Source organism: Melospiza melodia, chromosome 1, assembly GCF_035770615.1.
Source record: "Melospiza melodia melodia isolate bMelMel2 chromosome 1, bMelMel2.pri, whole genome shotgun sequence".
In the NCBI taxonomy this organism is placed as follows: Eukaryota; Metazoa; Chordata; class Aves; order Passeriformes; family Passerellidae; genus Melospiza; species Melospiza melodia.
In genome coordinates this window covers 174,734,812-174,749,848 of record NC_086194.1, presented here as the reverse complement: position 1 = coordinate 174,749,848, position 15,037 = coordinate 174,734,812, and the positions used below count along the sequence as shown (strand labels likewise).

Here is a 15,037-nt window from a genome sequence, read left to right as displayed (position 1 = left end):
CACATCTCCTCCCATCACCTCCCCTCTCCCTACTCCTCTCCTCCTTTCTCCTCCCCTCTCGTCTCCTCTCGTCCCATCTCTTCTCATCGCCTCCCCTCTCCTCCCATCTCCTCCCCGCTCCTTCCCCATTCCCTCTCCTCGCTCCGTCTCCTCCCTCAGGGCCCGGTCTCACGGCGCCCCCTGGCGGGCCCCACTGTGTGCCGTGCGCATGCGCGGTGCGTGGTGCCGTTGCCATAGCAGCGGGAACCAACAGGGAGGCGCCGCCATGAGCCCGCCCGAGGTGGAGCCGCTCGTGTGCCGCAAGTACGAGATCAAAAGGCGCCTGGGCAAGGGGGTGAGTGCCTGGCGGGGGCTGGCCTGGGGGAGCCGGGGCGGCCTGGGGGAGACGGGGTGGTCGCAGGAGCTCGGAGGGCGCGTGAGAGCCCGGGGGGCCCGTGTGGAGTTCAGGGCACCGTGAGGGCTCCGGTCCGCCGGGGGCAGCTGAGGGGGTGTTTGGGAGTTCATGCTTCCGTGGGAGCTCTGTCTGTCCCTCAGGGCCCTGTGGGAGCTCCAGGTGATCCCGGGGAACTCCGGGGGACTGTAAAAAGTAAATAGTAAAATAGATCTGAGTCTCAAAGTACATTCTCTGTATGCCTGCCAAATCCTTCTACATTTACTGTAACCCCATCACTTCAGATCATGCTGCATCAAGTCATATCTTCTACGTAAAATGTATTTTTAAACTTAAGCCAATGGCAATTTCTAAGATATGTCTCCTCAGACAGTCCCTAAACCCTTCCAAGTTATCTGCTTTACTATTCTGGCAGCTCTTTGCTATCATTTACTTGAGTATTTAAGTATTTTCCTCATTATGTTCGCAGAGTCAAGGAGTCACTGGGGTGGAAAAGCCCTCTGAGCCTGTGCAGTGCAGCTGCTCCCCAGCAGTGCCAAGGCCACCGCTGACCCCTGTCCCCCCCAGTGCCATTAAATCTGTTAAACCCCCCAGGGATGGGGACCCCCCTCTGCCCTGAGGCAGTCTGTGCCAGGGCTGCACAGCCCTTTGCAGAAGAGTTTTTTCCGATATCCAACCTAAACCTCCCCTGGCACAACTCGAGGCTGTTTTGCAGTTGCCAGCAGGGTAGTGCTGTACCACTTACCTGAGGCACTTTGTACAACTGTTTGTACTGTCTGATGGGGGGAAAGGTCCTGGTGCCATGCTCCAGGACCACACATGCTACTGGGGCAAGCCTCCTCGATGTCCTTACATGAGTGTTTAATCACCGGGATCATACATTGCTGCTCTTCTGCTTTGTACAAGTATTTAAACAGTAAATGGGCATTTCTGAGCAGGATGTGATCCCTCTGTGTAAAGGTAAATCTGCTCCTAGGCTGTGGAAAGTCCAGATTCAAATCTATGGCCTAAAATGAAAAAACTGGATCTGTACCACAAGTGAGACTGAGTAATCATCATTTGCAAGGATCACAGTCATGCAGAATAGGGAAAACTCAAGTAGAAGTTCCCGTTCCCTTAACAGACAACACAGCTCTTAATTGAAAAAAAAGGTTTAGTGTTGGACCTGACAGTGCTGTGTTAGTGCTTGGACCCGATGGTTTTGGAGGGCTTTTCCACCCTCAGCAATTCTGGGATGCTGCCACTACAGACTTTGGTAAAAAGTCTCTCTCCATCATTTTTACCACCCCCTTTCAGTTCTGAAGGAGCACAGTGAATTGTCCCTGGACTGAGCAGGCCAGGTGTCCCAGCCTGGCTGCAGAGCAGAGCCCTGGACCCTCGGAGCATCTCTGTGCCCTTCTCTGCAGCTGCTCAAACTGCTCCGTGTCCTTCCTGTGCTGAGCAGCTCCAGGCTGGAGGCAGTGCTCCAGCTGGGAACCTCACCAGAGCCAGATGTGGGCAATGATCTCTCTCGACCTGCCAGCCACACCGTGGCTGCTACAAGCCAGGTGCCACTGCCCTCTTGCCACCTGGGCACACCTGGCCTCATGTTCAGCCACTGTCACCAGCACCACCAAGTCCTTCCCAGCTTCCCAGCCCCTCTGGGAGGTGGAAAACACACAGTCCTTCTGCTCAGCTCCCAAGCCTGGCACATTTCGGGGGGTTGTTGTGACCCAAGAGCAAGATCCTGGCCTTGTTGACCTGTGCACCACTGGCCTCAGCCTGTCCATCCCATCCCGTTGTCCCACCCCATCCCATTATCCCACTGCATCCCATCCCATCCCATCCCACCCCATCCCACCCCATCCCATTAATCCCATCCCATTGTCCCATTATCCCATCCCATGCCCAGCTTCTTGGGGCAGCTGATGCCAGGGCCTCACCACCCTCACAGGGAACGATTTATTCCCAAATCCCATCTAAACCCTGCCCTCTGGCCGTGGGAAGCCCTTCCAAGTTGTGTTGTCCCTCCAGGCCCTTGTCCATAGTTCCTCCTGAGCTCTCTTGGAGCCCTTTCAGTCGCTGGAAGCAGCTCTAAAATCTCCTGCAGCCTTCTCTTTGCCAGGCTGCACAACCCCAACCTGTTGGGAAGGAGGAAAGTTTGACAGAAAAGTCTCTCAGATATGTGTGCTTAGCAGAAAGATTCTTAAATGTTGAGTCTGATGAAGGAATAGAGATGGAAGCAAGTTTTGATATAGAAGAAAAGAATTGCTGAGCCAGTCTTACTGGATAACCAAGAAGGCAAAGGGTGTGTTAGTGAGAAGGGGTTTTTTCGCCTTAGAACAAAGGATAAACCCACTCCAAACAAGAAGATGTTTTTACCAAGCAGAAAGAGAGCACAGGCAAACAAATCAGCAAAGCTGCAAGTAGAAAAAAGGTCTCAGAATTTTCCACTGCAAGAAAACTGACAAACAACTTCTAGCTTAGACTGTAATGTACTAACTTTTAGTGACTGGAGAACAGTAACATGAATATGGTAATTACAGTAGTTATGATAGACTGTAGATAAAAGTTAAGGTATAGGTTGGTTCTACTGTATTAAGATGCTCAGCAAAGAAAAGTCTATAATGCATTGTGACCAAAACCAAAGGGTCTCCAGGCCTGCATGAAGCTCGAGCTGACAGCTGTTGGCACACGACCCTGGACTGCTCTAACACCTTGGATGGAATAAACTGCATTTTGTATACAATAAACTGCATTTGGTATACTATAAACTGCATTTTGTATGCAATAAACTGTATTTTGGAGAGCTGCCTGGAGTCCCACAACCCTCATTCAGGCTCTTACACCAGCCCTCTCAGTGTGTGTCCTGAGTCTGTCTCCTTGGCCTGGTCTCTCTGTCCTCCACGTGGCTCCCATCCCTCCTGCTCCTGCTCCAGTCCCTCCCTGAGCCCGTCCTGGTCCCGTGGCAGCCCAGGCTGCATGCAGCTGCCAGCACTCTTGTTGTTATAAATTGTGATTTTTCTCACCTGTCCTGCCTCTCCACAGGCCTATGGCATCGTCTGGAGAGCAACCGACCGCCAGACAGGAGAAACAGTTGCTGTTAAAAAGATTTTTGATGCTTTCAGGAACAGAACAGATGCTCAGGTGAGAAATTACGGTCCTGATGTGTTCTGAGACGTGGTGGGATTCCATAGGTATTTTCAGGACTTCTGTCTCTGAAAGATGATAATTATGCACATAACAATACAGTCTGCAGCTATACTGGGATAAAAACAAGCAATAAACATCAAGCTGTGTGTATCATGGCATGTATAAAAAACAAGCAATAAACATCAAGCTTTGTGTATCATGGCATGTATAAAAGAGGAGTGGATTTAACCCTGTCATTGAACTGCCTCTCTGTTCTGCTGTTCTCTTGAGGTGACGATAAACTGTTTTTTCTTTATTTCTAGAGAACATTTCGAGAGATTATGTTCCTGCAGGTAATGTCCATGTTTCCCCTCCTCTCTGATTTTTTTAATATCTCTGATGTCCAAGTATTTTCTTCCCACTGTTTTCCAAAATGCAGCAATCATTGATTAGTGTTGGTAAGTCTTTAATTTCTATTCTTCACCATCTTGGCAAAGAAGCTTTCAGGGTGAACCCACCTGAATAAAACACTCTCCATTTGGACTTGTTTTTACTCTTTCCCCATTTTTAGCAGTTTTAGCTGCACAGCACATCAGCACCTTCTGTCACTTATTGCTGCTTTGTGGATAGAAACTATTTTCTCTTACATTTTAACTGCTGTAATTGGAGGATGGCTGGGGTGGGAGAGGGATTTACACTCCAAAATTGTTTTCCTCCATCATGCTATAAGCAATTTAATAACTTAAAATAACCTAACCAAAAGAAAAAGGGAAGTTCTGCAGGGAATAACTTAACACTACTCTTGTTTTCATAGAATTAATCTTATCAGTGGCATTCCAGTTATTTGTCCACTCCTCCTTAGACTTAGCATGTTTCTACATGTTTCCAATATTTTGGAATAATGTTGTTATAAATTATTATTTTCTAAGGACACAAGTGAGGCAGGGTTCATAGAAGAGCTATTTCCTAAGACTGCCAAGTTTAAGTAGGAAAGAGATTATTTTTTTAACATTTTAGTCATTCTTGAAGCCTGAAATAGAAACTGAAAACTTTAAAGCTAAAAATATAAACATTCCTTAGAAATTAACTACCTTGGAAGTTTGATCATCTCTGAAGGTGCAGCACTCCTGGAATGGATGGATGGAGTAGGAGCAGGGGAAAAAAGGATCTTTCTTCTGAAGGAAAGGAGGAGTCACTTGGCAGAGGAGGGCAGGGAGAGGGAAGTTAATGTGCTGCTCAGCCCATACTTCCATAACTTCTGGTGCTCAATAGACTTTAGGAATTTTAGTTTCCCCTGCTATTTTAAACCTCTTTCTTGAGGTTCAAGACTGAGGGCTCAGAAAGGAAAAGATGTGAAAAATACTCCGTTATTCTTAATTGCCTGTTTGTCTTAATTTGTTTGTCTGTGCATAATAATTGTTTTGTTCAATCTTGATGTTGATCACGAGGTCATTTGATGGACTGGGTTATTGTTTTATGTAGTGTATCTCAATTATTCTAATTGAGAAGTCACTGTAGAGTCTGGTGTGTGAATGATTCTCTGATGCTCTGGTGGTCATTGCAGCTTTTGTGTTTGCTGTTCAGTTGTAGTTTACAGGTGTATTTTAGGCCAATTTTAGAATGTCATTTTGGTAGGTGTATTAGTAGCATTATTATTCTTTAAGCAAAGATTAATATAACTGGCCCTAACAAGTTTTTTTTTTTCTAGGTAAGGTGGTTTTTTAGTACAAACTGAAGTTTTGTCTTGACTTTCTGTTATCAGTTCCAGGGCAAGGCAGTGTGAGACAGTGGAATTTTCCTTCTTAAACAGCACTCCAGTAACACTGTCCAGATTTAGCTGCATCTCTAGAACAATACCCTCTTTTGGGTAAAAACCTTCTTTAGATCATTTGGATGGGTATCGTGGCTATGCTCAGAATGAAAACAAGTGTGTGATGGGCTGGCTGTGTCTCACTGCCTTGTGGGTGTGTTTCCACAGGCTGCTGCAGGTGAATGTGTTGTTCTGGGAGCTTTCCTGGATGTTACACATTATAAAATGTCACAGTATTGTGAAGTGTTTGCGGTGTCCCTGGCTGCACGGAAGTGAGAAATAAAGCTGGGGATGAACTTAAAGATCCCATGATGTTAGTCGTGGGAAATGTCAGCCTGTCAAATGTCAGTCATGGGAAATGTCAGTGTCAGTCTGCAGAAATGTGAGGCTGGCCTCCACCTGCAGTGTGCTACCTGTGTTACCTGTGTTCAAGTATCTCTGAGTGATCTCCATGCAGTCAGTTCCTCAGTGCAGCCTGTGAGTGTCTGAGCCAGCCCTCAGATTGACATGTTCTGATTGTTTGGGGTTTTAACTATCAATGTTGGTGACAGCTATGATCTATTTTCATGCCACAATAATTCTAATTCACAGTAAAACATATGATTTTGACAGCTGGGTCTCTTCCCTGTGCAGGAGTTTGGAGAACATCCAAATATCATCAAGCTGCTCGATGTTATCCCAGCAGAGAATGACAAGGACATCTACCTCATCTTCGAGTCCATGGGTGAGACCCAGCACTGCAGCAGCCAGACAAACCCAGCCTCTCTTAGGAGTTATCTTTGTTACCTCTTTGATAGTGAATGCTCATGGTACTATTGATATTTACTGATGTCAGTATATTACTGATGTATTACAGAGACTGATTTACATGCTGTGATTAAGAAGGGGAATTTGCTGAAAGACATCCACAAGTGTTACATTCTCTACCAGCTCCTGAAGGCAACTAAATTCATCCACTCAGGGAATGTTATTCACAGGGATCAGAAGGTACACCTCAGTCATGGTCTGTATTCTTTACCCCAGTTTTCTGTTGAACACTAAATAAAATCAGATTGTTTTGGGATGGGAGGGACCTTCAAAGCCCATTCCCACCCCCTGCCATTGACAGGGCACCTGCCAGGGCTGGGTCAGCCACAGCTTCCCTGGACAATCTGTGCCACGGCCTCACTGCTCTCACAGGGCAGAATTCCTTCCCAATATCCTGTTTGATCCTGCCCTCTGCCAGTTCCCAATATCCCATTTAACCTTGCCCTCTGCCAGTTCCCAATATCCCATCTAACCCTGCCCTGTGCCAGTTCCCAATATCCCATCTAACCCTGCGTGTGCCAGTTCCCAATATCCCATTTAACCTTGCCCTCTGCCAGTTCCCAATATCCCATCTAACCCTGCCCTGTGCCAGTTCCCAATATCCCATCTAACCCTGCCCTGTGCCAGTTCCCAATATCCCATCTAACCCTGCCCTGTGCCAGTTCCCAATATCCCATCTAACCCTGCCTCTGCCAGTTCCCAATATCCCATTTAACCCTGCCCATTTAACCCTGCCTCTGCCAGTTCCCAATATCCCACCTAACCCTGCCCTGTGCCAGTGGGGCGCCATTCCCCCCTGTGCTGTCCAGGCTGTTTTCAAAGGCCCTCTCGAGCACTTTGGGCACCCCTTTAGCCCCTTGAAGGGGCTCTGAGGTCTCCCCTGCAGCCTTTTGTCCCCACAGCCCCAGCTGTCCCAGCCTGTGTCCGTAGGAGAAGTATGAAGACATGTACAAGTGTGAGACTAGAAAAGAGCCTTGGTGATTGCTGTCCAGAGGTGACGGGTTGTGCCGTGTCCCCCGCAGCCCTCCAACGTGCTGCTGGATGCGCAGTGCCGGGTGAAGCTCTGTGACTTCGGGCTGGCGCGCTCGCTGTGCCAGCGGGGGGAGCCCCGGCCCGGCCCCGCGCTCACCGAGTACGTGGCCACGCGCTGGTACCGAGCGCCCGAGATCCTGCTGGCCTCCCGCCGGTGAGTCCCTGCTCACTCACTCGCACCTTCCTTTGTCTGAAAGCCTTCAGTCTTTCCATCGTCAGTGTCGCCAGATGCGGTGTCATGTCAGCAGTCTGCTTTCTCAGTGTACCATTGAACTTCTGCAACACAAAAACCTCTTAAGGTGGACATGTCCTTCCTGCTGTGAAGAACGCCAATCGCTTGTTTTTGAAATTTTAAAAGTTTAATAGTAATAAAATGGTTATAAAAGTAGTAATACAATTAGAATAATAATAATTTGGACAAATTGAATTAGGACAATATGAGACAATAAAGACAAAGAGTTACGGACAGTCCAGGTACTTCTTTCTGGGCAAAATAAGCCCGAAAAAGGACCCACATTAACAGAGGATTAACCCTTAACAACAATAGCCTGTTGCATATTCATACACTTCATACATGATGCATAAATTCCATTCAAATACAGGATTCTGTCTGGTCATCCTCAGCTTCTTCCTCTGAATCCTAACAGTGCCTTCGAGGCAGGAAGAAGTTAGTTTCTTCTGATAAGAGGGCAATAAATTCTTTTTCTCTGAAAGATTTAGGTGCTATCTGGTGCGAGTGCCTCATTCCTTTCTTAAAAAAATCCCACTAACATAGTTCTTATTTTAACTACAAAAGTTACCTTTTAATTACAAGACTACATTTATTATTAAAATGTTAATACAGCACTACTAATCAATACACCAAAATACATATGGTAAATATCTGCGTAGAGCCATATAAGATGCACTTTTCACACTGTGTTCTTAGAGTGTCAGTGGCCATACATGAGCAGCTCATCTGCTTGTCACCTTTTCTCCCACCAGACTTAAGTCTTCTCCCTTAAACACACAACTTTCCAACATCTGCTTGAGAACCTGAATCCTCTTTTCCAAACTGAAGCAGTGCTTTTTGAAAGACCTTCACGAAATATTCCCTCATCAAATTTTAAACCAGCTGCCTGTTTGTTGGGCTTAGTCCTTTCCTTAAAAATTAAATATTCAAAGCCAGAAAAGTCAATAAATAGATGCGGGGTATTATCCTGAATTTTAGGTGTGGGTGTTTTGCAAACTGTCTTATACCCACTGTTTGGCATTTACTTTGCTTAAAAATGTAATTTTTAAGTAATTGTGACTACTCTGTATGTGCATTATGACCAAAGAACAATGTGTATCTTCATTCTTGGTCATATGAAAAGGGTATAATACCTTGTTCTGGCATTACCTTTAATATAGTACCTTGTTCTAGCACTTCCCTGTAACGTATTTCCTTTTATGGTTTTTTAGACTAGACTTTGAGAAGGATAAATCTCCTTTCTGTTTCATGCTTGCCAGTCTCATGATTCCCAAATGTTATTCAATTTATAGTTCAAACCTGTGAGCATTTATATTTGAGAAGTCACCAAGCACGCTTTCTAGCGAATAAATCAATGCAGGTGATGTGAATACCAGGTACAGGAAAATATTTGCTTGATTTAATCCTACGTCTGTTCTGTTCCTGTTTGTAGTTACACTAAGGGTGTGGACATGTGGAGCATTGGCTGTATTCTTGGAGAGATGCTGCTTGGAAAGCCTCTTTTTCCTGGAACATCAACAATGAACCAGATAGAGCAGATCCTGAGGGTCATCCCTGCCCCGTCCCCAGAAGGTGGGACCCTGCTGTGGGGAGAGGGATCTAGAGAAGGGCTTCAGTGCAAGAAAGCAGCCTGGCTGGGTCAGGGAAGGAGGAATCTCATTCATTCTGGCAGCTTTCCAAAGGAATTAAAATCCTCGTCTGGAATGTCAGTGTTAAAAAAAAGCAGAAATTCAGATGTCGTGGTGCTCTGCATCTGTTGCTGTGAGAATGCAAGTTTATGAAGTGTATGATTAATAAATAGGAATTCAAAAATCAACTTAGAAAATTCATAAGTAAGTATTCCATCCCCCTTCCATAGATCTCCGACCGAGTTCTGTGTAGATAATTTCCTACATTAATATCAAATGTTGGCTTTCCTTCATAAACTGTGCAGCTCTGGTAATCCTCATCTTGGCAGTAACAGTATGTTTTAATTCTTGCAGATATTTTGGCTCTGCAGTCGGAGTACAAGGCCTCAGTTATTAAGCACATGAGTTCCAGGTAAGCCTGAGGTGTTTGTGGGTCTCTAATCACCTAATGTAGATCATCTAATGTAGGACCCAGGATTCACAGAACCACAGAACAGTTTGGGTGGGAAGGGACCTCAAAGCTCACCTCATTCCACCCCCTGACATGGACAGGGACACCTTTCACAGGTCCAGGCTGCTCCAAGCCCCATCCAGCCTGGGCTTCCAGGGATGGGGCAGCCACAGCTTCTCCAGGAAGCCTTTCCAGTCCCTCAGTACCCTCACAAGCAGTAATTCCTTCCCGGTATCCCATCTAACCCTGCCCTCTGGCAGTGGGAAGCCCTTCCCTCTTGTGCTGTCACTCCACACCCTTGTTGAAAGTCCCTCTCCAGCTGCCGTTGATCCTGTTACAGACTGGAAGGGGCTCTGAGTTGTCTCCTTAAATAAAAATTATTTAAAATATGAGTAAGATTTGATGCTTAAAACTGATTTTTTTTTCATGATACTTTCTTCTTCATTATGTTCACAATTGTATTTGGGATTTTAAAATCCAAAACCAGATTTTTAATTTTATCTTCTCTGTAAGTTACAGAGAAGTATGTTTCTATAATCTGAGGTCTACATTTGCAGGATCATGGGGCTGGGAAGTGATGAGCTTTAAGGTTCCTTCCTGGCCAAACCATTCTAAGATTCAGTGATTATGGCACACTTGGTGTCACCTTGGCGTGATCCTGGAGCTGTCATTCCTGCCTTTTCTGGAAATTAGACACTGAGAGCTTGTGTAATTTCCTTCTGACTTCTAGGCAGCGAGTGGCATTTGAGGAGATTTTCCCACCCTCCACTCCACTGCCTGCCTTGGATCTGCTGAAGAAACTTCTGGTCTTTAACCCTGACAAGAGGCTCACAGCAGAGGAGGCTCTGCAGCATCCTTACGTGAGCAGGTGAGAGTGACACCAGTGTGCAGCTTCCCCTGATGCCTTCTGAGACATTACAAACCTGCCCTTGGCTCAAATTTTCTTTAAATGCATTACAGAAAAAATGGCAAAGCTAATTCTTTATTTTCTCCAACCCTATTTACATGAGCTTGTTTAACAATCCTGTTTAAATTTTAATAATCTGTTTCCAGTCAGTGAATTACATGATGTGTTCTCATTCCCTCAGATTCCACTGTCCTTCCAGGGAGCCCTCTTTGGATTTTGATGTGATCCTTCCTTTGGGTGATGATGTCCAGCTGTCTGTGGCAGAATATAGAAATAAATTATATGAGGTACTTTCATGCTATTTTCCCAAATCCTAATCCTCCAGGTAACCTGCCATTCTTGCACACACTTACCAAATTCTGTCATTGTCTTGTCTCTGTGTTCCCCTGGGTTTTCTGTACCTGCTGGCACAGTTACACCGGTGTTTGATCAGTTCCATACTGTCCTAATCTTTGAGAGACCTTTACATGTAAAATTCCCACAGGGCAAACAAAAATCTCTGAAGTATGATGTCTGAGAAAGATTCACAGAATGGTTTGGGTTGAAAGGTACTTTAAAGATCATCTAGTTGCAAAATTATACTTGTTACTTACCCTGCAAAATAAATTGCAGATATTTATAAGTATTCTTCTTTGTTCTGATGTTTTATTTTTCTGCTGTATTGCTGTGTTAAGTCTAAGTAGCTTTTCTGTTCTGCAGATGATCCTTGAAAAGAAGTCCAAGGGCCTTCCAAAGGAGCCCGGGCAGAGAGAAAACATTCAGCTGAGCCAGTCTGAGTGCAGCACAGCTCTGCCAGGTGTCAGCTCAGAGGCTGCACCCACCAGGAAAGGGCAGCAGGAGCCAGCACCCTCTGTGCCAAACCCTCCACATGTGCCCCCTGCAGCCTCAGCTGGGGCCCAGCCTGCAGGGCCCAGCCAGGGCAAGGATTTGGGGCAGAGATCCCAGATGAGTGTGATGATGTACAACCCCATCACACACACCACTGTGCAGAGTGGGTACCACCTCCTACACTGGGGTGTGACACACCTTGGGCTGTTGTGTGGGGAAGAGAGTATGAGTGCTGTAAAATAAATGAGGGGAATTTGCATGGTGAGATGAGGGGCTGGAAGTGTGGGAGGGAAATGACATAAGAACAAAACACTGGTGAATGAGTGCTGAGTACGGGACTGTCTCTGCCTCAGTCAATGTGTTCTGCTGATTTTCCTACTTTCTCTCATGTTTTTCCTTCTGCAGGAAATGCAAATCCTGGTGCTGGGATCAGGAACTGTTCTGCACCACCTCAACAGTCCAGAATCCCCAACAATGAGAAACTAGGGAGACAAATCACATGGCCAAACACTCGGCTCTCTCCTACAAGTGTGCAGAACCTTTACAATGTGAGTAGCTTAACTTCTAGCCCTTAGCTGTGCTAGCCTGGGTCACAGCAACTCCCTGTAGTGCTCCAGAAAGCTGGAGAGGGTCACCTGCTGGTGCTGATGACAGCAGCTGAACATGAGCCAAGGTGGGCAAGAGGCCAGAGGCACCTGGCTTGTGGCAGCCACGGTGTGGCCAGACAGCCAGGGCAGTGACCATCCCCTGTGCTGGCACTGCTGAGGGACCTCCAGCCCTGGGGGCAAGCTTGGGCTCTTCACAACAAGAAAGGAGGAGCCCCATGGAGGGGCTGGAGTGTGCCCAGAGAAGGGAAGAGAGCTGGGGGAACAGAGCTGCTGGAGCTGCAGCAGCAGCTGTGGAGAGAAGAGGCACGGGGAGGACATTCTCACTCTGCAGCTCCCTGACTGGAGGGTGCAGCCGGGTGGGGTCAGGGTCTCCTCAGGAAACAGCAATGGGATGAGAGGAAACGGCCTCAGGTGGTTCCAGGGGAGGTTTAGGTTGGATATTGAAAAAAAACACCTGCAAAGGGCTGTGCAGCCCTGGCACAGACTGCCTCAGGGCAGTGCTGGAGTCCTCATCCCCTGGGGGGTTTAACAGATTTAATGGCACTTGGGGACAGGGCTCAGTGGTGGCCTTGGCAGTGCTGGGGGAGCAGCTGGACGCAATGAGCCCAGAGGGCTTTTAGTGATTCTCTGATTTCATGATTCTGTGGATCTAAGGAGTTGCTGTTGCTGAGCTGTGAGGGTGTCAGTCCTGTCCTCTCTGCTCCTCCTCTTCCCTGATTTTGGCCATGCTTCCTTGGAGAAGTCCTCCCCCTCACTGGGTGCTTTAATGACCTCTTGCTCCTGCTGTTTTCCTTCCTGAGCTGGCTGCCTGCTGCCTGCTGGCACCTGCAGAGGTGATGGAGGAACCTTGTGACAAAGGAAGGGCGTGGAAGGAGGCAGCACAAATTCACTGCATCACAGACTGCCTGGGTTGGAAGGCACCTAAAAGGGGGGTTCCACCCCTCTGCCATGGTCAGGAACAGCTTCCACTAGTCCAGGCTGTCAGAAACCTTCAAGCATTTCCACCTTTCAGCCCCTCTGATTTGGAATCCCTTCCAAAATGTTTTCAGAGAAAAAGAAGCCATCAATTCCCCAGGATGAGATTGTGGAGCTTGCTGCACATGCAGGTGTAGACATGACCAATGCATTTGGAAGGATCTTTAGGGAATTCTGACCAATTATCTGTGACAAGAGCAGAAGAGAGAGATCAGCCTACACATGCCCTGAGTTTGTGTTTGTTTCCTGAGAGGATAGTACTGACCAAAGCCAAACCTGTGTCCTATTTGCACTCTAGACAGCTGATTCTGGCTTATTAACTTTTCTTGGCTTTTCTTTCTCACACAGAATCCCAGAAACCCTCAGTGTCCTAGCAAGGATGTTCGTCCCCTTCTGAAGCCCAGTAAAAAGATGTTCCAGATCACTGCAAATGTGGGAGCTGCAGGTGACCCAAGGGCATCCATGGGCAGCTACTCGCAGGCCTATGGAACCATCAGTAAATCTGCACTGCAGAGCCTTCCCATAGCAAAGGCCTCCAAGAACCCTGAGCAGTGACTGGAGATGTTCCAGGCAGGTGAAGCACAGCTCATCCCTCAGCCCTGACAGGGCAAGAGCAGCAGGGGAGAGCACAGCAGGAGGAAATGCTTTATTCACTGCTCAGGACCATGTCCTCCTCTCCTCTGAACAAGCTCATGGGAAAGGGAATCCCACTCCTCTGCCTTCCAGTCTCAGCAGACAAGGACTCAGCGTGTTTGCTCTCACACCCTGAGAGCAGTGAACGCTGCCACTTCACACTCCTTGTTTGAATTACTGCAAAAACCATAGAAAACTGCAAAACTGCATTGTTCTGATACTTGAGTGGTTTTTAGACATATTCAGGGTCCATGGGAACCTCCTGAAGTTCAGCAAGGCCTAGTGCAAGGCCAAGAAAATGCTCTGAAGGCTTGAGTCCTTCTGCTCTGGAGATAGGCTGGGAGAACTGGAGGTGTCCAGCCTGGAGGAAAGAAGGCTCCAGGAACACCTCAGAGTCCCTTAAAGGGGCTCCAGGAGAGCTGGAGAGAGATTTTGGACACGGGCCTGGAGTGACAGGACAAGGGGAATGGCTCCCACTGCCAGGGGCAGGGATGGATGGGATGTTGGGAAGGAATCCTTCCCTATGAGCGTGGCAGGCCTGGCACAGGTGCCCAGAGCAGCTGTGGCTGCCCCTGCATCCCTGGCAGTGCCCCAGGCCAGGCTGGACAGGGCTGGGAGCAGCCTGGGACAGTGGGAGGTGTCCCTGCCATGGCAGGCAGGGTTGGGACTGGGTGACCTTTAAAAGGTCCTTTCCAACCCATCCCAGGATTCTTCAGCAGTCTGCCTAAATGGTGGATATTCTTTTGAGCAGAACAGGTAACTTCTCTGAAGACCTAACTCTCCACAGATAATCTTACAGCCCTTCACTTGTTTCTATGACTGTTCTAGGCTAGATGAACAGAATTCATTATGGTCTGGTTTTGTTAAAATAATTTGAAATACAGGTGCGTTCTCCTATAATATTTAACAGCTTCTCTAGTACGTAATATTCTAATAATAAATCCTTTATATTGCACTGCAGAAACTTTGTTTTTCAAGCAGCATTTGCTGTGTTGAGAGGGAAACGGCCTATTGGTAGGGCTGTCTTCTTCAATGAATAATTGGTCATTTTTATTGGTTTTGTTTTCAGAAAGTAAAGTTTCATGAGGTACTATTGCTGAGACGTCATAAAGGTGTAGCCAGTCTACAGTGGGACTACAGGAAACTTTATATTCCTGCTTCAGTGATGGTTTTGGATACATTTTCCTCATTAACTTGGAGCTCTTGTCTCTGTCCCTGAGGTTTTACTCTGCCTGTGATGAATGATTGTTATTCCCCCCAGCTCTCATCTGCTCCAGACCTGTCACCTCATGAACTCCACACTGCTTGGCCAAGGCAGGACTTTGGATGCTTATTTAAACTGAGACTCACCTGAAAAGACCTCCTAAAGCCAAGCCCTTCCCCATCAGTAGCACCTCAGCAGCTTCTTTGAGCTCAGCCCCTAAAGCAGATAATTCCCTTTACACAAGGGAACAAACCAGGCCCCGCAGGCTCAGTAAACACAAAAGCTGGAGAAGATCAGAACCACAGATAAGGCCAGAACTTTGATTACAAATATTTTTTGTATGCAAACCTTCAAAAAGGTGCCTCCTGTGTCTGATTCATTGTGAGATACAGAAAAAGTGTAACTGCACCTGAGAAAACA

At 47.0% G+C, this 15,037-nt stretch overlaps 1 protein-coding gene across 1 annotated transcript; it reads left to right on the top strand.

Annotated features, from left to right (window-relative positions):
* The first annotated feature begins 242 nt into the window (after positions 1 to 242).
* Positions 243 to 14,377, top strand: MAPK15 (mitogen-activated protein kinase 15). Its single transcript, XM_063175880.1, has 13 exons — positions 243 to 334; positions 3,419 to 3,517; positions 3,826 to 3,855; positions 5,946 to 6,036; positions 6,169 to 6,299; positions 7,142 to 7,305; positions 8,816 to 8,955; positions 9,366 to 9,423; positions 10,193 to 10,330; positions 10,551 to 10,656; positions 11,069 to 11,360; positions 11,603 to 11,745; positions 13,129 to 14,377. The coding sequence occupies exons 1-13, from the start codon at positions 266 to 268 to the stop codon at positions 13,333 to 13,335; spliced, it is 1,668 nt and encodes a 555-aa protein (XP_063031950.1). The 5' UTR covers positions 243 to 265; the 3' UTR covers positions 13,336 to 14,377.
* Positions 14,378 to 15,037: the final 660 nt, after the last annotated feature.

Bases quoted from the DNA above. Each gene is read 5' to 3' on its own strand.
- MAPK15 (XM_063175880.1), top strand. From the start codon at position 266: ATGAGCCCGCCCGAGGTGGAGCCGCTCGTGTGCCGCAAGTACGAGATC. The intron at 7,306-8,815 runs GTGAGTCCCTGC...TCCTGTTTGTAG, and splicing joins ATCCTGCTGGCCTCCCGCCG to TTACACTAAGGGTGTGGACA. The intron at 10,331-10,550 runs GTGAGAGTGACA...TCATTCCCTCAG, and splicing joins CAGCATCCTTACGTGAGCAG to ATTCCACTGTCCTTCCAGGG.